Raw genomic sequence first — 24024 nt, 5'->3', positions numbered from 1 at the left:
AGATTTTCACACAAAAATTTAAAAAAAAAAAAACAAAAAAGTTTTGGGGGTCCCCCATACTTAAAACTGAAACTCAAAAAAAATTTTTTCATGAAACCCATAATACCTGTTGGGCATCTATGGATAGGTCTTCAAAAATGATATTTAGGTTTCTAATATCATGTTTTCCTAAACTGAATAGTTTGCGCGAGAGACACTTCCAAAGTGGTAAAATGTGTCCCCCCCCCCCTGTAACTTCTAAAATAACAGAATGATAAAACTAAAAAAAATATATGATGTACATTACCATGCAAACTTCCACCGAAAATTGGTTTGAACGAGATCTAGTAGGTAAGTAGTTTTTTTTTAATACGTTATAAATGGTACGGAACCCTTCATAGGCGAGTCCGACTCGCACTTGGTCGCTTTTTTATTATTTATTTTAATAGGCAGCAGGTACGGTTCTGTAAGCATAATGAAACTCGTAATAAAAAAGTAAAACTCAAATAATTTATTAAATTTAGACACAAATAATAATTTGAGTAATAAATTAATAACATCAACATATTTGATTAGGACAAATGCAGTAAATAAGTATCTAAAGTGCCAACAAAGTCAGCGTCTTCAAGCAGACCCAATACATAAAAATGGTGAGTTGGGGTGAGAAGAACATAGTATTTTGTTCGGGGCGAAACGACTACCAGAGTTGGCGTAATGAAAGCTGATACTGAGATTTATTTAAAAAAAGACAGCTGTATAATGTATAGTTAAATTTCGCTCGTGTGAACTGCAAACGTATTTACCGTGTCAGTTGAGGACAATATTGTGTTATTTTTCAGTTTTATGTAAATTATGTTAAAAGTATAAAACGGAATTCGAGTCAGATATATTTTATTACGATTAATTCGTTAAGTGATTTTCGATACGTAATACCAGATTTCATAGATTAGGACACCGTAGTAATTTTGATACTTCTTAACCCCTCGAACCTCGTGAACAATAGGTAGATTAAAATTCCCAGGCATGTATCCGTGTCTAAACATACGAGGATTACGAGGGGTTAATATGAATATGCAACATGAAGTTACTTATTTCTAAAAGTACGAGTGGTTTTGCTTTTTTCAAAAAATGTACTGTTTTTTTTAAATATATGGAGCCATTTTTAGGGTTCCGTAGCCAAATGGCAAAAAACGGAACCCTTATAGATTCGTCATGTCCGTCTGTGTGTCCGATTCTGTCACAGCCACTTTTTTCCGAAACTATAAAAGCTATACTGTTCAAACTTGGTAAGTGGATGTATTCTATGAACCGCATTAAGATGTTCACACAAAAATAGAAAAAAAACAATAAATTTTTGGGGTTCCCCATACTTAGAACTGAAACTCAAAAAATCTTTTTTCATCAAACCCATACGTGTGGGGTATCTAGGGATAGGTCTTCAAAAATGATATTTAGGTTTCTAATATCATTTTTTTCTAAACTGAATAGTTTGCGCGAGAGACACTTCCAAAGTGAAAAAATGTGTGTCCCCCCCCCCTGTAACTTCTAAAATAACAGAATGAAAAATCAAAAAATAAAAAAATATGATATACATTGCCATGCAAACTTCCACCGAAAATTGGTTTGAACCAGATCTAGTAAGTAGTTTTTTTTAATACGTCATAAATGGTACGGAACCCTTAATGGGCGAGTCCGACTCGTTTTATAAGGTTACTTCCATTCTTCTCCTGGCCCCGATGTTCGTCTTACCCCTTGTCAACTTACGTACTTATAACAAAATCTGTTTACATACCTATTAACTCCGGTAAAATAATGGCTAAGACAAGGCAAATATTTATGGACTTTATAAGCTTGAATTAATTCGGGAAATCCGGTAAAAATATAAAACATTTAGGAGGAAGGATAGGTATTGGCCATTAGTCAGCCGTTTAAATCTTTTTTAGCCTCATTAATATTTAAATTAACAGAACCAATATATTAAATTACAAAAGCTAACATAAATAAGCAATAAATCCTATCCACACACTAATAATAAGTAATCACTACGCATACCTTAGGAAAAAAATTCTAAGCAAATACAAATAGGTCATCTTGTGTAGCGCGAATATGAAGGTAAATAGAAATCCACGATAAGAAAATTTAAGCTTCAAGAACACTATGAAAATAACTTAACACCTCCTAGTTTTGTAACACAATTCATAGATTTGTACTTTTCGGTTTCTGATAACATTTGTTATTAATCTCGGCAAGCATCATCACGCGCGTCGTTTTCATTAATAAAATCCCACCGCTCTTACATTCAGAAAACAAGGTCAACCTTACAATCTGTTGTCTGTGGGTCACGAGACCCCTCCGATCTCGCGCGGTGACCTCGATAGAGTCAGATTCCAATCAAACTCCGGCGGGTAACAGTATTTCGCGTATACATTTGATTTGTACTGTAGTAACTTTATTAGTTCACTTCTGTAGTTTTTTTACCGTGGAGGCGCTTGTGGTGGAGCGTCTTCTAGCTTACCCCATACCACATTGCACATTTCTCGTACGAGGGCTTGCTCGCCAGAGTCTAAGTCAGGAGCCGGTCTCCTTCTTTCTCTCTCCACTCGCTCTCTGACCTCTAACACTTGCAACGCGCGCACTACAGCTTCGGGACGCTCGCCGATGCCGCCGTTGACCCCTTTCTCTGCTTCCAATCGTCGAACCTTCTGCTCCAGGTCACGCACGTATTGCACCGTGCGCTCGGCCAGCTGCGGGTGCGTGACGGGTGCGGCAAGCGCGCGCACCTCCTCGGCGTTGGTGCCACTGCTGCTGCCGTCGCCATCGTCTCGTTCCCGCCCCGCTGCTCGTCCGCAATTCACACATGTGCTCCTCTCGCGCTCCTCATCCAAGTACAAGCACAACTCTTTTAATTCCAAATTATCTCTTATCAGTTCTTGCTGTTTGTCGTCCAGTTCCCTTAGTTTGCTTTGATACGCCGAAACTTCCTGTCTCATTACCGACGCCGTGTATCTGCCAAATCTTTGCCATTCGCGTGCTAACTTTCTTCCTTTCTGGCGATCATCATCTAAGAAACAACACAAGTCACGGAGCTCCTGATTGTCGTCGCTCAATCTTCGGTTAGCGTCTTTCAATGCTTTTATCTCGTCCAAAAGTGTCTGAATTTGCCGCCGCTGGTCCGTCGAAGCTCGGGGACCATCTGGTTCCACTCGCTTGGTGAATTTGAGCATGTCAGCTGATCTCCTGTGGATCTGCTCCTCCTCGAGGTTGCGCTGCACGCGCTGGGTGTCGTCCGCGCTGCGCGCGCGGGCTGTAGGCTGCCCGGGTTCGTGTACAATCGCCTTCGTAACCACCTCCCCCGGGGGTCGTAACACACGTAACGCTCCCGGCGCTTGAGGGTACCCCCCCGGGTAACCTTGGGGGTACTTCGAAAAGGGAATGGATCCCCCCGGATATGCAGCAGGTTGAGCCCCTAGCGGATATTGTATTTTATTAGGGTCCACAGGTTTCCCCACGTAAGGAGGTTTGTACTCTTTCGCCGACGGGTCAATAGTGGCTAGTTTGGGACCGGCCGCGGACGGCGGAGGCGGATGATACCGCGGTGGAAAGTTGACCGGTTCCGGGCCCTGTTTACCTAGTTGCTGTTGCTGTTTCTGTTTGTTGAACTGAACTCCATTTTGATTGATTGACATTGTCGTTAGAGCCGAATCGCAGACGATCATCAGCTCAGAGAAGCCGTGTGATGTTTATGTGATTCATTTCAAAAACGGCACAGATTGCGCACACGCGAAAGCAGAGGCGGCATGGGTTCAATACAACTATTGGTCCTTGAATGAACGGAGGAGGGGACGCCGGCTGCGTAGGCCGCGGACCGTGGCATTCGCGCAATTATCTTGTCGCGATCCGATGTTTAGTGAGAGGCACTGGTCGCTTAGATTGTCAGGGCACTGCTTGCACTTTGTTTATGTTTTAGTACAGGTGTTTTGCGGTTGCGGTCTTGTTTACGCGGCGAGAGGCGGACAGTGGCCGTGCGAAGGAACGCGGCCGCGCGGGGCGCGTGTCGATACTGGCGCGGGCCGCGGCGCTACCTGCACGAGCGGCGGAGGCTCTCGCGGTCCCGCTCTACACGTTCATCTCACCTGCACGCACACTAACACGCCGTAGTCATTGACTTCAATGCTCTTGTGCTTTTCTGACAAAGATGCTCATTGCTCACACGCGCACGGGTGAATTGTATTAATATCAGTCATCTGGATTTGTTGCGTTCCATCGATTCCATCAACTCTCATGGTGCAACGCAGAAAACCTATTTACCTACAATATATATATATAGGTACCTAGAATTAAAAGCATGGTGTACATGAAGAACATTTTCGTAGGAGATATATCGTATATATCTCCTACTTTTGTAAATATAGGTAATGAGATTTCGAGCTCTTGTGTATACCTATGTTCCAATATATTATTGTCCACAACTTCGATATATTTTACTTTACTTTCAAAATGTACGCCTAGCGATAATCGAATAGCAACTTGTAACTATTATATAGTTTGTGCTCAGAAATGTTTGTACTTGCTTCATGTTAGGCACTTTACCCTAGTATAAATACTTATGTTACACCTTGTATCCATATTGGTTTTACTCTAAAGATGGTTTCGAGACTTTCAAGCATATAAAACAGCTGGGATTAAGACTCTGAATTTAAGAGTCCGCAGCAAGCTCTGTTCTCCATACAAAAGTAGTTATGCTCTCTTTGTAAAAGACTGTCTAGATTGCTCGGAAACTTTGTACCGACGAATACGATAAGGTATACCTTATTTTTGTAGTTATAGTTGTTGTTTTTTTCATACAAAACTGGTTTTTGCTCTATTTCGTTTGTTTTATTAGCTGCAGCGATATAAAATAATTTTACAGGCAAAGATATACCTCATGTCATTGTATGTTCAAATTTTCATTACAATCCAACACGTAGTTTTAAAATGAAAACGTAACTCCGTTTGTATGGGAAGGTGAAATTCGGCGGCTTTTGCTGCGGACTCTTTAACTAATTAATGCAAACGTTATGCCCTAATCATGCTATAATTCACTCGTACCTATTGATACTTACATTAATTATCGTATCAATCTTCTTTTTGCTGTTGCCCACGTTTTTAGAGTTCCGTAGCCAAATGGCAAAAAACGGAACCCTTATGGATTCGTCATGTCTGTCTGTCTGTCCGTCCGTATGTCACAGCCACTTTTTTCCGAAACTATAAGAACTATACTGTTGAAACTTGGTAATTAAATGTATTCTGTGAACCGCATTAAGATTTTCACACAAAAATAGAAAAAAAAAACAATAAATTTTGCGGCGTTCCCCATACTTAGAACTGAAAGTAACTCTAAAAAAACTTTTTTCATCAGCCCATACGTGTGGGGTACATCTATGGATAGGTCTTCAAAAATGATATTGAAGTTTCTAATATATTTTTTTCTAAACTGAATAGTTTGCGTGAGAGACACTTCCAAAGTGGTAAAATGTGCCCCCCCGTAACTTCTAAAATAAGAGAATGATAAAACTAAAATAAATATATGATGTACATTACAATGCAAACTTCCACCCAAAATTGGTTTGAAGATTACGGAGCCGATGTTGGTAAATACATTTTCATTGCGCGGACCAATACGTAATTAAATCGATAGGTAAGTTTGACACCTTGGTTGCCAGCGGATAATTTGCTGAATATTGCAATACCAAACTCAAGGTAAAACTAAAGTATAGGTAATTCAGAACCTTTTAAATTCTGGAATCGGTTAAAAATACTGTTAGAACTAGAACCGTCCACAACAATGTCAATGGAACGCTGTCGATTTCAACCATTGCTTCGCGTCGCCTTGTCCCCGCGTTGTCTTGGAGTCAGTCGCCACCCCCATTCTCCGCGGCAGTCCTCGTCCAGTACCACGTTGCTATGCAACCTCTCTAAGGTGTTTGAGAGGATGCTGCTCCGGCACCTCTCACCACACATCACTCCCAGGCCGGAGCAATTTGGTTTCAGGTCTCAACACTCCACGACGCTGCAGCTCACCCGCGTCCTACACCACATGGGCGCGGCGCTCAACAAGAAGGAGTTCACAGTCGCGGTTCTCCTAGACATGGAGAAAGCTTTTGACCGAGTCTGGCACGATGGTCTAATATACAAACTTTCTCTGTCCACAGCACCCCGCCGCATCGTGAGAGTCATCGCATCCTTCCTGACAGACCGCCGCTTCCACGTACAAGTGGAAAGCGCGGTGTCGCAGGAACGCCGCATCCAGGCTGGCGTCCCGCAAGGGAGCTGCCTGTCGCCCGCATGCTATGCGTGCTATACCGACGACATTCCTGTCGTTGGGCAAGCGCAGCTAGCCCTCTTCGCAGACGACGCCGCCTACTTTGCGACATCTTTTAAGATGCCGCACGCTGTATCCAAGATACAGCCGACGCTTGACGCCCTTCCTGACTGGCTCTCCAAATGGAGGCTATCAGTCAATGTGGGCAAAACGCAAGCTCTCATCACAGGGCAAGCCACCGCCCTACCCAATCCTCCTTCTCTTTTAGGTCAGCCGCTCACATGGTCGCCCGCAGTGAAATACCTGGGGGTGACCATAGACAGGAGGCTCAACATGGACCGGCACGCCGCAGACACAGTTCGAAGAGCGAAAGTCGCTCGCATGTGTCTGCGTCCGGTCTTCTGCAGTAAGCTCCCTGTACGGACCAAGCTTGGTCTGTACAAAGCTTACGTACGATCAAGACTGACTTATGCTTCACCTGCCTGGTACTCTTTCTGTTCCAGGTCAAACAAGGAGAAGATGAGGCGCCAGGAGACCCTCACACTGAGGACCATCCTCAAGTGCCCGCGGTACGTCAGCAACGCAGCCCTCACCGAGACACTGAAGTGGCGCGGCCTGGAGGAGTTCGTCGAGCGTCTCGCGCGGGTCATGTTTGACCGCGCGGACAACGCCGGCCTGGATCATCTTCGGGACATCGCGCCACACCACAACACCAGACCTCCGGAGAGGTGGGCTCGGGACTTGCCCCGAGCCCTTCTACACCAGCAGTAGCTGACAAGCACTGCTCACCACACTACATTCGGATGCAACACGCCACACACGCCAGCTAAGCTGCCGGTCGCCTTCTCCGCGGCTCCATAACCTGGCCCCGCTCAAACGGTATCACCAGGTTAGGGGCCGTGGGGTTGGATAAACGATCGGTAGCGAAGAGCTGGCCCACACCAGCAACCCACACCGTCCCCAAAATGACGGCCACTCGACCACCCCACCAGTCGGTGGGGAAGCGACCCGCGACAGCCGCCGCAGCCATTGTGCGGTAGCGGCCCCTCATACCCCCCTGACGGGGGGTATCGACAGATTACTCGACTCGTCCAGTACTGCAGCAACGGTACCCGCGCAAGGATGGCGTGTGCGCGCGCCCTGTTCGCGGTCGGCGTCCTCGCAATACACGCAGGTATTTCTTGCGATAACTCTTTCTTAACAGATTATTGTTTATTTGCTGATTATATTACAATTTTTAAAAGAAAATTCTTTAGAAATGGTGAGGTGCTGTTATTTCGTTTATCTGACAATTTTATATATCGTTTAGTTAGACTGAATTACAAAAGAAAATGCATCTGAAGACAATCGTTGATAGACAAATGTATAGAAATATAATAGACACGTGACTTACCGTAGCATCTGTCATCCCGGGGGCCTACCGAAGTTCGCAAATTGCGGGCATCTTTCTCTTTTACTCCAATTAAGGCGTGGTAAGAGTGACAGAGTAAGATGCCAGCCATTTGCGAATCGTGGTTACATTTTTTCTATTCGATTAGCGTTTGTCACCTTGGCTAGGCCCCCTGATAAAACTTATCGCATATTCAAATTAATATAATGGAATAAAGTGAGGTGTCATTGTGCACGTCATATCATTTTGCATATAACACATTGCCACACTTTGTCATTGCAAATTAATGTCATGTAGAGTTATCTTGGTTCGACTCTACAATAGAGTTGCCTCGAATAGTGGTTTTGGCCGAATACCGAATATTCGGCCTCCCGGCCGAAGCGCCAAATATTCGGCGACCGCATATTCGGCATAACATGCCATTTTAAATCACACGAATATGAAAACTGTTCGCCAATAAAACACAACGTTTATTAAGATTTAATTTTTGTTGCTCAGAATCATAGAGTGAATTAAATCAGACCCATGATAGATATAAAATTATTTGTAATCAACAAATGCTCAAAAAATGGGTATCCGTATTTAACAACTTTCCAAGAATACGTATTAAATATAGCCGACTATCGGCCGAATACCGAATAGCTGCCGAATATTCGTGGAATAGTAGAAAAAATTTTTTAATCGTGTAATTCTTAATACTTTATCCATATATAAATACGAGCTGTTGCCCACGATATCATCCGCGTGGATTTATTTCCCAAAACACTTTTAACCGTATTAGGAGCTGAATTTTTTTGTGCTTTCTAATATTTTCTCTTCCTATTAATTTCAAGTCCCTAGTCAAATCGTTCCCGTACAAACTTTCAACCCCTTTCTAACCCCTTTAGCGGTTGAATTTTTCAAAATCGCTTCTTATCTCTTATACACTTTATAAATACAACCTAGTGTGTACATTTCAACTTTCTAACTTTTGTAGTTTCCAGTTCCAACCCACAATTCAGTTCGTATATTAATATCCCTACGCAAATACTTCCTGCAATTATATTATTTCGATTAATGAATTGACTGACAGTTACACGATAATTGTAAATAAGTATGTGGTTAAGCCCCGTATACATGTGCAATGTTTTCGACAGTGTTCGCGGCGGACAAGCGTCAGCCGATCAAGGAGGCCCTGTTTCTGAACAGTGACCAGTTCGGCAACGCGACCTTTGAGGACTGCGTGTGGAGGCGGGAACGGGAGCCCTGCCCCGACCCTGATGTCAAGCTGCATCTCTACACCGAGGCCGAGCCCTCGAAGAGAGTGGTGAGTTTTTGAATATACAGTAGGCAGGGTCTAAAACTATGTTCCGCCTTTCCGTATCAAGTTTATTGTTGTACCTACATGAGCAGTCTGTTATATAACGAAATTAGCATGAAAGTACTCGAACCGTCTAAATTGGGAAAAGCTTCGGTGATGAAGTTTAGTTGGTATGGTACAGCGTTGGGTTACTGACCCACAGTGGCCATTTCGATTTTCGAAATCTTAGCGAAGGGGTAGGTTTATTTTTAGGTATATAAAATATTACAAATTCGTTAGCATATGGATTATTACTGATAATTTCGAATATGATTTGATAAGTCAGTGCCGACATGATAGTTTTACGATCTAGGCTTCTTGAGGCGTGTAAAGCAATGAAGGATATGTTGGGAATACAATACGTCATAATAGGGTAAGCTTTGATAGATTAATTGGTAGAGCTTAGGAAACACTTGGTGAGTAGAAAAACTAGAAATTGGTAGAGAGGATATTGAATTTTAGTTAAATATAGGTATGAGTATAGACCAATACGCTGAGGGCAATCCCTAATTATTTGTAGTAAGTATTTTAACTACAAAACAGTGTAGCGGGCGTAGCGGCTCACAAAATATACCTATAGGTAATTTAATTAGGTACAGTGCCATCAGATATATGGGATCGGCTAAGGTGCTTAATATCTGAACACGTGTCTATTGTCAAAGCGTTAGAGTGCGCGTTCAGATATTTTTGAGAACCTCGGCCGCTCCGTTATATCCGTTGGCGACTGTACTTAACTTAAATCACACCATTTAACTAGCAGTAGCCCTACGGACAAATATAAATTCGTTTTGTCCAGTCATTAATAATTGATACCAAAAGCATAATGAAACATGCAAAGGTTTACAAATAGCGATTATACCTTTATTGTTAAGTATCGGGAGCGGATGCAACCAATGCATCCAACTGACAGGTCGGGTAGCTAATTAACACTTCAAACAACGAATTACGAGAACGAACTTTTTAGCCACATACCTGCTTCGCTTTAACCTTTTAACCGTTTAGATTTAATCATCGAGGAATAAAGTTTACAATCTATATTTCTAAGAGTTAAACCAAACAATATAACAAACTAAGTAAGTACCATTGTCAATTTCAACCCCGCAGAAAAGAATATCTGGACCGTTGGGTAAAAGGCGCGTTGATGTTTTTTGTCCTACACAGGTACGAGTATTGTCCCACACTTGCTGAAGCATCGTAACTGATTATACTCCTGAGGATGGATGTTTTTTATTCATTGAGTAAGTCTCATTGATTATCGACCTCAACCTCCGCATTAGGAGACATATCTTTTAATTTAACACTTGAAAGCGACTCCAATACACGTTGTCTTATCGTCTAAATTAATTTAAATCAAAATTTAGTCATTTACTTTACTAATACTTCATATGGACTATTTGTTTCGAAGCAGTATGTCTATATTCTTAATTTTTAGGATTTAATCAAATTAAAAATAATAATTAGTGAATATTTTTATCATAACTATCATAAGTACATATTTAAATCATACTTACGCGAAATAGAATCGGTTGACATCTTCTAAAGCATAGATTAGTAAATATTATCATACATGCATATTCTCAACTCTCTTATTATTGCAATAAATAAGGAAATAAGTAATATAATATAATAATTGTTATATAGATTTGCGACCATTTTGCAAATAATCTAAACAAACCAATTTACCATCATTAAGTACATACTAGTAATCTTGCACTTTTTAAGGAAAACCATGATCTTATCATCAGTTTATATACTTAAATCTATCATTTATATCGATTTGTAGTTAAAATATATGCTAATTATGAATATTTCAGTGAAAATAATCTTCCTAGAAATTTTAGGTTAGGTTTATGACAAATGCTAAGAAAAACTGTCAATATTTGTTTACATTATTTGCCATTTCTATTGAACTCCACTTTAGGTAGGTACGTAAATTTCTGTGTTTGATCGGGCATTGTTTCCTTATAACTACAACCATCCACCTCGCGTGACGGTAATCTGAAAGTAAGATTAATTTACAACTCATTGTGCTTGCTTGTTGCTGTTTCAATACTTTCAATAATGGTGATTTTTACTTCCCACGTGACAATTGAAAAACTATCTAAGTACCGAACTTTTTGTGTCCATGCTGGAGAACTTAAGTAATTAATGTTACTTCAATAGCAATAGATATAAGATATAAGAACATGTTTATAAATGTTATAATGTATGGATAGTACCTATTACTTATATATGGTCATGACATGGAACCTATCTGGGCTCTCTACTTACCTGACCTAGATGAACAATTTATAAGTGTGATCGACTTGATATTACATCGAAATAGAGCCTAAAGTTGAACTACCTATCGAAAAAAATCTAGAAACAAGACACTGGGGCTAGTATATAAAATGTATGCTTGACACAATTTTATTAATTAAACCTAAAGGTACCTTATTTAAATAATAAATTAGTGCCCAATAGAAACAGTTGACTGCCTTTTGCACGCTACTGTCGCAATGTGTTCTATCTTTCAAATGTTTAAATACTCTGTGTAAAACAATACACCCGTATCGGCACTGATAAGTGATATTTTTAACATGCGCTTTCTACTGACACTATGTCATCGAACATTGTCAAAGAATATGAATGTGTAGGAAAGCAGTTCACTTCACGTCCGTCGGAGGACAACGCAAGCGTCCGTTACGCACGCATCGGCGGAATACCAAGCAGGTAATCCCGAAATTATAAAAGGATTTAGGTCGTGATACTGATCGATTACTACAGAAATTCAGCGGTATTAAGGGTCATTTAAAATGTACTAAAACGATATATAGGTCATGATCATGACATTTATTACAGAGTCTTTCAATATGTACTAAAACTAGTGGCTCTTTAAGGTAAAAATAAAAACCCCGCGAACCCCCCAGACCCCCACCATTTTGGTAATTTTTCCAATAAGAATCGACAAAAAAATCTGTTTGATTATTGAACCTGCTCACGAAATTTGTTGTAGGGAAGAACATCCGGACATATGAAAGCATTTTTCCCCAGGCTGAAACAGAGACCTTCTCTTCACTCGGTCAATGACAGTTTGTGATATTGATCGATTGCTACAGAATTTCACGGTATTAAGTCATTAAATATGTATTATGTAGATTAATTGAAACAATAACATTGCCAATCCGCGATACAATAACGTGCTAGTCAATTAGTGCTAATCCATTATACTTCTAGCTGGTTGCGCATTTTTTTGCAAGCAATTTATGTTTCCACCTTCCCACCGCGAAAAAGTATACTTATATGCAAATAAATATATATAATAAAACACCACCAAAGCTACAAAACTGAAACTCATCAGTAGGCGAAATACGTGTCGAGTTTTAGAATTACTCAAACTCAGCAAAAGTAATTTTAAGTAATTTTTTGTAACATGCTGATGATGATCAATTTATCAGAGCAGATGCTTCAAATAAGGTACCCATGATCAGAATCCAAAACATACTCATAAATTCATAAATTAAAAAATCATAATATTCATAAAGGTAATGTTTAATAGATAAGCTGTGAAGAAGGAGCCACATCCAGCCGAAAAATTGCATAGAATGGGGATGAAGAGGATTGCATTACCGTTTTATGAATTGAATCCATTTATAATTTTATAACTCGCTGTATCCCTATATCCTATCGGCATTATAGGAAGCGCTCCCGACCCGATTTACTTTGTTATAAAATTACATTAATATTAAATTAATTTACATACATGTAAAACTACAAATTAATTTTAAAGGAAAATAGAACCAGGTAACAACAGGCGGTCTTAATTATCGCTAAAAAGCGATCTCTTCTAGACAACCTTTAGGTAGCAGGAAATTTAGAACTCATACAAAAATCAACAGGCAAGGAGCTAAATGTGGATTATCCGTGACAAGATACTAAATTTCAGCGTTTGGTTACTTTAAAAAAAATCATAGCTCACTAAAGTGAAGCGCTGTTGGCCTAGCGGTAAGAGCATGCGGCTTGCAATCCGGAGGTCGCGGGTTCAAACCCCGGCTCGTACCAATGAGTTTTTCGGAACTTATGTCCAAAGTATCATTTAATATTTACCAGCCGCTTTTCGGTGAAGGAAAACATCGTGAGGAAACCGGACTTATCCCAATAAGGCCTAGTTTACCCTCTGGGTTGGAAGGTCGGATGGCAGTCACTTTCGTAAAAACTAGTACCTACGCCAATTCTCGGGATTAGTTGCCAAGCGGACCCCAGGCTCCCATGAGCCGTAGCAAAATGCAGGGACAACGCGAGGAAGAAGACAGCTCACTCAAGTGTGACACTTTTAAAGTCTGTGCGGAAAGAGTCGTAGAATGTTCCCTTGCATTCCTCGAGTCTTCTCTTTCAGCACAGACTCTACAAGCTTTTAACTTGCCCTGCTGGTACTCGTATGTATACGTATACGTTTGCGAGGGTTAAATATTGGAAGCTAAATTTGACCCACTTCCCGGTTTCCGATTGAGCTGAAATTTCGTTACATAATGTAAGTCGGGTGACAATGCAATATTATGGTACCATCGAGCTGATCTGAGGATGGAGACTGGAGGTTCCCATGAACTCTTGCGGTATAACAACGCGACCTAATTGTGTTTGGGGTTTTTAGTTGTCTCGATGCGTAGAAATTGCCTGTGGAAAGAAAACTACAGTCAGCGATAAAAGCTTGTACCAGAAATGAAATTTTGGCCAACAACAAATTTTTCTTGATAATCAATATGCTGTCATAACGGTTAAAAACGTTATAATATATTTATTAATTAAGTGTTGTCGAGAATCAAATTAAAATTGTCTCCACCAAAAAGTTATAAAAAAGGAAAGGTGTGTGATTGAACATTTTCTGAGTGTACAGGGTTACCTGTATTATGACGAACGTATACCCCATACTCTATTCGCATAGTCTGTGCGGGAAGAGACGTGGACTATATGGGAACCAATACATTCTACGACTCTTCTCTCTCCGCACAGATTCTACCCATTGTCCTACTTTGGGAAATAATCATTCTAGGTAATATATGTTATTGCAACAGCTATAGGTTAAGCACCTAGGCAGCCTAGCTAAGCAGCGAGCGTGAAGATTGCGTAGGCGACATTCCATTTTCCCTTGTTCTAGTTATAGGCAACTCTATACCTAAATTCAAGAAACGTAAAATCTAAGGAGAGAAAAGAAAGATAGATAAAGCTGAAAAATAAAATATCGAACGGTCCGAAATGCCAATGACATTAGGTACGTTATTTAAGGGTACGTATAAGCACATATGAGGCTATAAGTTACTAATTAATTCATTATTATAGGTACTTAAAATAGATAGTAAGAATTCCTTTAAACTCAATTAACATTCGTAGAGTATTTAGGTAAAATGATGATTTTGAATGAAACACTCACTTAAACCTGGAACGTTCACTTAAAGCTGGAAAGGCACAGTAACCCATACAAACACTTTTTCAGCAATCGAGTGGTGACGAGGGCTTGGAACAAACTCCCAGAAGATGTGGTTTCAGCACAAAATGTGAACCAGTTTAAAAATAAATTAGACAAGCATATTATATCTACTACTCGTTCATGATTTATGAATACTGGATACAGGTCATATCAGTTGTCAAACGGTTTCAGAGTTATAACTAATGATAATCTGACAACCATTACATTATGACTTTCAATGATTATGTCAAACAAAAGTATTCGAAAAATAACTATTCTCTTTACTACTTGGCCCCCTTGTACAACAAATAACTATTCTGTCTTACTTCTACAAACCACTTCGCAAATTACTAGGTTTGCTTTGCGATTTTAACAGACTTTATGACCTAATGGTGTTATGATGTTAGGCCTAGTAAATCAGGGTTACAATATAAAAGGTGTAGATTTTGGTGAGTCATGTCGGATGTGCCATAACGCAGGAATGCGTCTAAGTTACCGCTACCCGTCTTCGGGGACTCGGCGCGCGTTCGCAAACGCCCTACTTGTGTCAACTGCAAAGGTGACATAACTGTTAACATAATATATGCTGACATTGCTGTAATGTATTGTCTAATCCTTTTTTGGAAATGTTGTAAGTAAGCGTATATACCCATGTAGGCAGTATCTCAAAGTAATATCATCAGGTGACAACAAAAACTCACTAATTACCATTACCATTACATAAGTTCATAGGTTCATAGCCATAGTACCTAAACCATATTAGTATCACGATAAGGTTAATTTTTGTTTAGATATTATTTTAGTAATTAGTGAGTTTTGGTTGTCTCCTGGCATATTTCTTTAAGGGAACTGAACAAATATATTTATATAAAGATGACGTGGATTGGAGGTAGGTGAAGGGGACGAGTACTCAGTACCTATAAAAGTAAGTTAAGCTGGCTAAGCAAATAATTCTTGTTTTATCGTTGCAGGTCGACTTGTTCAGCGAGGACTGGCTGCGGCAGAGCGGCTGGGAGCCGGCGCATGAAACTATTCTCCTGATCCACGGATATGCGGGCGGCGACGATACGCTGCCAATCAGCGTGCTGCGTGACGGTGAGAGCTCTTCATACACAGCAGTCTGACTGCGGCAGAGCGGCTGGAGCCGCACGGATCCATCCGCATCCTGATGATCCGCGTGTATGCCGCGGAGACGACACGCTACCCATCAGCGTGCTGCGTGACGGTGAGAGCTCTTCATACACAGCAGTCTGACTGCGGCAGAGCGGCTGGAGCCGCGCGGAACGCGAATGCAGATTGCGGACGGAAATACGCTGCTAGCAGAGAGATCTCAGATAAGTACACAGCAGTTACGACTGCGGCAGAGCGACTGAGAGTAAGGTTAAAATTCGATGGTTTATTATTCGATTATCTGCCAATCGATTTTTAGTTTTATGCTTCGATTTTGATCTTGTTTTTAGAATTAGTCGAATCCTCCTTAATCAATGATCGATTGATGGAATCGATTTTGGATATCCCTATCTGGGAACTACACGACACCATCCTGCCGATCTACCGGTGTATGGGCGGAACTATACGTTATCCAATTGTCAATTAGCGTAAGTGATATCTTATTAAACGTTACAGCAAACATCTAACATCAATTGTCAGACAGGAACACTGTATGACGATATGGACTATTATAATGCGCACCACGATTCATTTTTTGCAACCTAAAATATATGTGTAAAGTAGGACTAACATAAATATAATACTTGCATTATTTGTCCTATGTGATATGCTGATATACAGATTTTCTAGAGTTTAATATCGTGATTGTAGGTTAGTCACGTATTACGAGTACATAACTACAAAACATACCTAAGTGCATAGGCACGTGGTTATACGTTTTCTATTCAAAGTGGAAACAAACGTAATTTTTTGCTTGAGACTCCATTTACGTGCTGCATCCTACATAATGATGAGAGAAATCCTAAGCCAACCACGCGTAATAACGTTAAACGTTAGGCGCGTGCGTGTGCAGAATAATTGATTATTTAGCTTTTAAAGTTTTACTAACGAGGCAATAAACGTACCTACTTACAGTAAGTAATAAGATGATTAACCTTTTGAACGCCATGTCTATCGTGCGCGGCGCGTCATAGTGAACCTTGTCGGAATGCATGAAGGTTGGTATTAGGCTGAAGGTGCCCGCGTCAGTTGACTATTTTGGCGGTCAAAGGATTAAAAGTAATGTTCGTATCTAACTGCCCGTATGGTTTTGAACAGGTTTAATCTCAGAGGACCAAAGCAGTCAGCAGCTAAAGGCCACCCATTTGCTAATAGGCCTTCCTTCGTCATATTGGGGCTTATAACTTAATACTGGACTCTCTCCATCAACATCAGACATGATCTCCATCGCAAACCAAAACTCGTGTGAACCGATCAACAATTGCATTTTTATGGTAGACGTGACCAGCTCACTTCCAATTTAGTGTGGTTCCACCGGTACTTTTTGTTCTTTAACCGCTTTAACGTACCAATTGATAACAGAGGGCCTACCGCGAAAACCGAAATTCGCAAATTGGGGATCTTTCTCTTTTACTCTTAGTAAGACGTCATTAGAGTGACAGAAAAATGCCCGCAATTGACGATTTTCGATTTTCCCGGTAGCCGCCCAGCTCACACAACACATCTCTGCCGTCTCCATATTAGTATATTGAACAAGTGCCAACACATTTTGATTGACTAAGGGCAATGTGGGGAATACCGTCAGGACAGGACAAGCTCTTTCTTTGCTTCTAACAGAAAGTCGGTAGAGCAGACGGAGCCAAGTTCTTCCTTTTTGACTGTGTTTGAGCCATATGCCGGTGCACTGCATTCACTTTACTCCCTATTTATCCCCAACCCTTTATGTTGCCCATAAGATACGGTTTCATGTTAGTAGACAGTTTTCGTACTTATTGAAGATAATTTATAGGTAACAGGTACATAAAATCAATCGTATTTTTAATTATTGGTAGTAAAAAATATAATCGAATCGTATGCGCATAATCAGACATGCGCTTGAGTACCAAAGTGTGTATAATCGGGGTCATCGACTTTTGACGCATTGCATTGGCGGAGAAAGCCGTGGGAAGTGCAGAGTGCAGCGCTGTTCTCTCCGATGTCAGGAAAGGGCTGCTTCGCTGACTTTCGCTTTCATCGGAATACATATAAAGATTAATGACTCAATGTTTATGTCGGTATCTCTTCATAAGTATGATCGGATTAATTCACGAATCAGAACATTTTATGTTTACAAACTGCCTTATTATTATCTAATTACTTATAATTATTTTGTGTAATTATTTACTTTACGCACGAGTAGAGTGCGTAGTTGTAGTCTTTTAAAGTGGCAATGAGAAAATGTAAAGTCGTGCATGCAAAATGAATTGACATCCGGCCTATAGAGTTTCCCGCGAATGGCACGGTATCTTAACGAGGAACCTATACCTACCTATGCAATGCTAATTACGAATGCCTTTGATATGATATTAGCGTACTTAACTCCCTATTAATATACATGACGATCATTAGAAGATACTCGTACTTAGTTATTCTAGTATTTTGTTTAAAATTATTTTTTTTTTTGACATAATACCATTTAAGACATTTCACAATGAACATACAATACATGTATGTTAATTATTTTAGTAAACAATGTAATGTAAAAATATTGGCAATTATAAAATAGATTCGTATAGATTAATATATATTATAATTTTATTTTATGAGAATAACAATCTGAACTTATATTAAGTGGTAATAAATTGACTCATTAATGGAATTGGCTAACCTGTTTCAGTGCGTTTTCCAATTATTAAGTTACTCCGAATCTAGGTCAAAACTACACTCGCTGACCTGAGTTTTTAACTGTTTACTCCATTAGGCTGCGTTATTCCCACCAGAGATGAGTGTAGCTAATGGTAAAGAACTACATTACGGCTTGTATGGGTAGGAGGGGTTTGTAAGTACTTGGGTAGCATCTCATGTCAGAAGAGCACATTTGAAATAGATGTGCCAAATCTAAAGAGTTATAAACCATAGAGGCCAATTCGAAAGTACACTGACATTAGCATTATAGTGTTTATATTTAGTCACCTGCAATAATTTCGTGATTTCGGGGCTGGTTCCATAGTAAAAGTTGCTCAGTATGACCTATATATGGGCCCCGTAAATTATTGCAGGTGACTAAATAAACACCCTATATTTGAATCATTTTATTTAGCTGTCGTGTTTGCCGCCCGCACCAATACATGTACGGACAGCACATATCGAGCGAAATGCCCGACTGAATGACATCAGTTAGATGTTATTCTGATATCGTACGTTCGAATTAGCCTGATATCTATTAGACTACAGTTTTTTTTTTGGATGCTAGCAGTTGGAGGTTCAAATCCCAGTAAGGGTATTTATTTTTGTGATTGGTGTTTTCCATGTAAAAATAAATAAATATCTACATAAAATTATTACGGGATAATCTCACACAAATCGACCTAGCCCCACAGTAGGCAAAATCAATAAAGCTTGTGTTGTGGGTACCTGCTAGACGACGAACACACAAATAAATGCCCTTACCAGGATTTGAACCCGGGACCACCTGCTTCGTAGGCAGGGACAATACCGATTGGGCTAGGAGGCCGTCAAACTGTATATAAGTAAGTATTTATAAATCTTTATATATGTATTATAAAAGGTGTAAGAGCAACCTAAGCCTTGTGAGCTTACTGTGTGGGGTGTATGTACTGTGTAATATTTGTTATATTCGTGGAAATATAAGTTTGAATATTAAACGAACAACATTCAGGAAAATCTATTTATTCACCTACTGACATATATTCAAATTGAAATAACAACATTCCAAATAGTAACTTATGCGGCCGGAGGTTTATATTCATTTAATTCCCATTGTTCGGCAGCGTACCTCCGGCGCGGCGGCTACAACGTGTTCATGCTGGACTGGGGCGCGCTGTGCCAGCCGCCGTGCTACGTGTCGGCCGTGCACAACCTGCGGCCGGCGGCGCGCTGCGCGGCCGAGGCGCTGGGCTCGCTGCGCCGCGCCGGGCTCCGGCCCGACCGCCTCACGTGCGTGGGCCACAGCCTCGGCGCGCACATGTGCGGCATCATCGCCAACTATCTCACGTTCCGACTCAATAGGATTATCGGTCAGTACCTACATTTAAATTAAACCATTTTCTCATCTTCATAGAAGAAGAATTGGCCACCACATCTATAGCAGATGATTGTTGCAGCGTCGGGTAAAATCAGGTGTTGCGGGGAGGTTGATTGCAACGTCTGCGATGACTGAAGAGTCCAATACCAGAGCGGCATCTTCTGCCACAGCAATCACAAACATGACGAGAGTCCAAGGGAGGAGGTCTAGCAGCGCGGAGTCTTTTCTGCCTAAGGTTCTCTAACCAGTCCTTGTCATGCTTGTCTACACCTGCTTTGAGATCTCGACGCCACTCTGGCCTCATTTCAGCCTGAGATTCCCAATTGTGAGGATGAATATCGAAGCAGATCAAGTCCCTCTTGCAGCAGTCCTTGAATCTGAGCTTAGGGCGTCCAACCGGCCTCCTAGCGTTTGCGATTTGGCCCAACATGACTTGACGTGGGAGTCTGGAAGCGTCCATTCTATGTACATGGCCAAGCCAGGTGAGCCTTCTTTGCTTTAGGATCGCTGTTATAGAGGAACAATGCGTTTTAGATAGCACAGTTTGATTGCTCATATGGTCCCTCCAAGTGACTCCCAATATGGATCTGAGGCAACGCATATGGAAAGCATTTAGTTTCCGCTCATGTTTGGCATATGTTGTAAGGGTCTCCGATGCGTAAAGAAGAACACTTAAAACACAGGTCTGATATACAAGGACTTTGGTGTTAATAGACAGCTTTTCGTTTCTCCATACGCGTGAGTAAAGCTTTCCAAATGTCGTGGATGCTCTGCCAATACGAGTCTCCAGTTCCTTGTCATTTGATAACGCCGACGTTGTAGTAGAGCCGAGGTAGCAAAATAGGTCCACGACTTGAAGAGCAGAGTTGTTGAGCGTTATGGATGGAGGGCGAACAACACCTTGCGCCATGACAACGGTTTTCTTTGTGTTTACGCTCATTGAAAACTGACGACAAGCTTGTTCGAACCTTGTAACAAGTTCCTGCAGATCTTCCTCACTGTTAGCGACAAGTGCAGCATCATCAGCGTACAGGAGCTCACGGGTAAGTATTTCCAGACGATTCTTTTTGGATTTCAGTAGACTGATATTAAACAGCTTCCCGTCCTCTCTGGTATGTAGGTGTACCCCAACATCACAGTTCCCAAAAGCAGACATAAGTAGGGCAGAGAAAAATATTCCGAAAAGCGTTGGTGCCAGTACACATCCTTGCCTAACACCTTCTCATCTTCATATAAATTGTGAAAATAATAAGTACTTACCTATCTAATACTTGCGGTCCGGGAGTCATCCGTCACTAAGTATTTTCCATTCTCTCGGCTCTCTAATCATTTTTTTTCTCATTTATGTATGCGTAGGTCTGGACCCGGCGCGGCCGCTGATTCGCTCGGCGCCGGCGCTGCGCCTGGACCCGGGCGACGCGCGCGCCGTGCACGTGCTGCACACCAACGCGGGACGCTACGGCGAGGCGGCGCGGCTCGGCCACGCCGACTTCTGCCTTAACGGCGGCCGCAGCCAGCCTTTCTGCGAGGACACGCCCAGTAAGTTGATTCTGCACTCATTAGATTCCTTGCAACCAGGATACTTTCTCATGCATATATCGAACGAGACATCACTCCGGAATGGGACTGTAAACCTTTATTTAATCTTTAATTAGTAAACATAAGCCGCTATCCATCAAGCAGGCCGTATGCTAGTTTGTCACAACGCGGTATAAAAAATAAACGTACCTACTATCATAAATTATGCTCATATAGGTATAGGAATATATAATTTTAGGTCTAGGTCAACCTAATCCTGGATAATAGTGAAAAAATTGAGTGGGTACAATAAGTTTTTAAGTTAGGTTGGTATTTACTTTACCGCCATGTCAAAGTGACAATGACATACGTGTGTTAATATGACGCGGAGTGTTTCCAATATAGACGAAATAGGAAGAAAAAAATCATACGTAAGTATGGTGTTTGTTTACAGACGAAGCGCTGTGCAGTCACATCTGGTCCATTTGCTACCAGGCGGAGAGTTTGTTCATCCCGCGCGCAGCGGCGCCGTGCGGGCGGCGCTGCTCCGTGCGCGTACCGCCTTCCAGGGCCTCGGCGCTGCCCGTGCTGCTGGGGCAGCCCGCGCCTATGACGTGAGTACATTGCTCTGTTTACAGACAAGACGCAGTCACATAGGTGCACCGTGCGCGTGCCGCCTTCCAGGAACTTGCGGCCCCTGCTGCTGGGACACCCTGCGCCTATGACGTGAGTGCACGACTAGGAGCACACCTACAACTATGTTGGTTTTATTTAATGGTTTAAGAACTCTAGTGTACATTTTTAGGGTGACTTTAAGAGCCGCATTGTTGCCCCATAGGGCCGCATGCGGCTTGCAAGACGCTGTTTGTCGACCTCTGGCCTGGCACCATAGAAGGCTTACAAAAATGCCCATCAAGTTCCGATCAACCGGAACATAAACAAGTCTACTATGGTGCTCACTTTTTACTTGACGCGGCGAAGTTTCGCTTTCACTATCACCTTCCATGCAAGGATGGATGGATGTCTAGCACGTCTTGGTGCGTCATATGGTACAGTCGCTATCAGATATATCGGAAAGGCCACGGTACAACCGAATCCCAAAATAAGCACCTGGTCCGCTCCAATATCAGATATATTGTATCTGACACTGTACGTTACGCTCTCGACTCGTGACAAGATAGGCATGCTAGATGTGCAGTTACAACCTTCACTAAGACTAGTTTCAGAATATTTAAGTAGGTACTTACATTACATATTTGCTATTCAGTGTAGGAATAAATTAATTTTTAACTAAGTATTATCAGACCTCGGTCAGGAGTTTTTTAATTACTACTTTTTTTCCTGTTCATCAACTGTGGTGAGGTAATCACTTTGTATATCTAATTCTCGACGGACCAGCTGTTCATAACATACCTATCCGTGCAGCGCATCCGGTGCGTACTGCGTGGAAGACTTCGTGCCGCCCTTCTGCCCGCAGCAGGCCGGCGCCGAGGGCGACCCGCGCTGCTGCCTGGACGCGCAGTACGAGGCGGCGGCCACGGGCGAGCCGCCGCGCACGCGCCCGCGCCCGCTTGTGCGACTCCGCGCTAGGAGGGTCAAGAACATGGAGGTCGATTCCAGTGAAGTGCAGGACTAGTTCGGCACGAGCGTACAGTCTGTATCTAATATGTCGTAACACACCTTTGTTACCTTAAAAATAAGGATGTGTTCCGATATACGTGGCCGTCGCTATCTATTTGATGCTGATTGTGCCATGACAATTTGTAACTAAGCTCTGCCCGAGAGTGCCCGAGAACGCCTGTAAATGTAACGTCTGTGTGCGTGCGGCGAAAATGGCACTTTGTACTGAGCGGACTCTCTGCTCCGGCGCGCGCCGCCGCTATTTACTTTGTGGTGTAGGGCCCGAGTGGACGCTCGCCTTGGGCGTGCAGCGGGGCAGGGCGCGCGGCGTGCATGTTAAACAAATGCAAACGTATAGGAGCGGCCTCAGTGTACGCTGCTCACATCACTTGTGAGCCCGACGCCACGCTGCACGCCACGGCGAACGCTTGGCTTCGAGCGTCCACTCAGGCCTTACACTTATTATAAAGATGCATTACTTTTCTAACAATAATTTTGTGAAATTCAGCTTCACCTACGAACATTTAATTTAAACAGTCTTTTGAAGTACAAAGGAGTTTTCGTTAAAATACTGGGGGCCTACTGTGAAAACCTAAATTCGCAAATTGCAGGGATCTTTCACTTTTACTCTTACTAATTGTAAGATTTAATTAGAGTGACAGAGAAAAATTCCCGCAATGGACTTGGATTTTCGCGGTTATAGCCCTGAACTTCATACAGATTGGTGTATTGTTGAATTTACGTAGGGAATAGTTGATATTGTGCCAGGTTTGATTATATGTTTCAAAGAGTTGTATTTGTGTACTAATAAAGTTAGCTACGTCACTTTCAATTGGGCGCACTTAGGAACATAAAATAAATAAAATTTTATTTTATCGTTAGCATACATGCTTTTAACAATAACAGATGCAAATAACACAACTCAATCATAAATCACGAATATAATTTCCGGGGCAAAGAAGCATGTGCTTAGTAAGAAATGTGCTAATCAAATCTTAAGTTTAAGTATAAATCATTAATTATTTTTAATAAAGGTGATATTAGCGATAGAGCTGATATCAAAACTGAAAATGTAAGACAAAATTTCAATACCATATAGTGGGTATCTATAACTCCGTGAAATCGTTCACCATAATTGATAAGTTTATAGTAGGTAATTATAAGTAATTTATGTACAGATTGGATTGGAGATTTTGAGCCAAAGAAGTAAAATAAATTATATTAAAATTTAGAAAAGTGG

At 41.5% G+C, this 24024-nt stretch overlaps 3 protein-coding genes across 3 annotated transcripts in view; 1 reads left to right on the top strand and 2 right to left on the bottom strand.

Annotated features, from left to right (window-relative positions):
• LOC133534794 (uncharacterized) overlaps positions 1-24024 on the bottom strand; it is a 259834-nt gene that overhangs the window by 194300 nt on the left and 41510 nt on the right. The gene's annotated exons all lie outside the window — the stretch shown is intronic.
• Positions 2070-4236, bottom strand: LOC133534802 (coiled-coil domain-containing protein 85C-B). Its single transcript, XM_061874084.1, has one exon. It carries the CDS (start codon positions 3693-3695, stop codon positions 2454-2456), a length of 1242 nt encoding a protein of 413 aa, XP_061730068.1. The 5' UTR covers positions 3696-4236; the 3' UTR covers positions 2070-2453.
• LOC133534784 (pancreatic lipase-related protein 2-like) lies at positions 7364-24020 on the top strand. The gene is made up of 7 exons (XM_061874061.1): positions 7364-7454; positions 8807-8976; positions 15424-15547; positions 19393-19638; positions 21003-21185; positions 21619-21778; positions 22590-24020. Exons 1-7 carry the CDS (start codon positions 7403-7405, stop codon positions 22798-22800), a joined length of 1146 nt encoding a protein of 381 aa, XP_061730045.1. The 5' UTR covers positions 7364-7402; the 3' UTR covers positions 22801-24020.

This window comes from Cydia pomonella, chromosome 2 (assembly GCF_033807575.1).
Source record: "Cydia pomonella isolate Wapato2018A chromosome 2, ilCydPomo1, whole genome shotgun sequence".
NCBI lineage: Eukaryota > Metazoa > Arthropoda > Insecta > Lepidoptera > Tortricidae > Cydia > Cydia pomonella.
Note: the sequence above shows the minus strand (reverse complement) of the source record. Positions and strands in the feature narration are given on the sequence as shown.

Coding starts and splice junctions, on each gene's coding strand:
- LOC133534784 (XM_061874061.1), top strand. CDS start 7,403: ATGGCGTGTGCGCGCGCCCTGTTCGCGGTCGGCGTCCTCGCAATACAC. Junction 15,548..19,392: donor AATCAGCGTGCTGCGTGACG/GTGAGAGCTCTT, acceptor ATTGTTCGGCAG/CGTACCTCCGGCGCGGCGGC. Junction 21,186..21,618: donor TTTCTGCGAGGACACGCCCA/GTAAGTTGATTC, acceptor GTTTGTTTACAG/ACGAAGCGCTGTGCAGTCAC.
- LOC133534802 (XM_061874084.1), bottom strand. CDS start 3,695: ATGATCGTCTGCGATTCGGCTCTAACGACAATGTCAATCAATCAAAAT.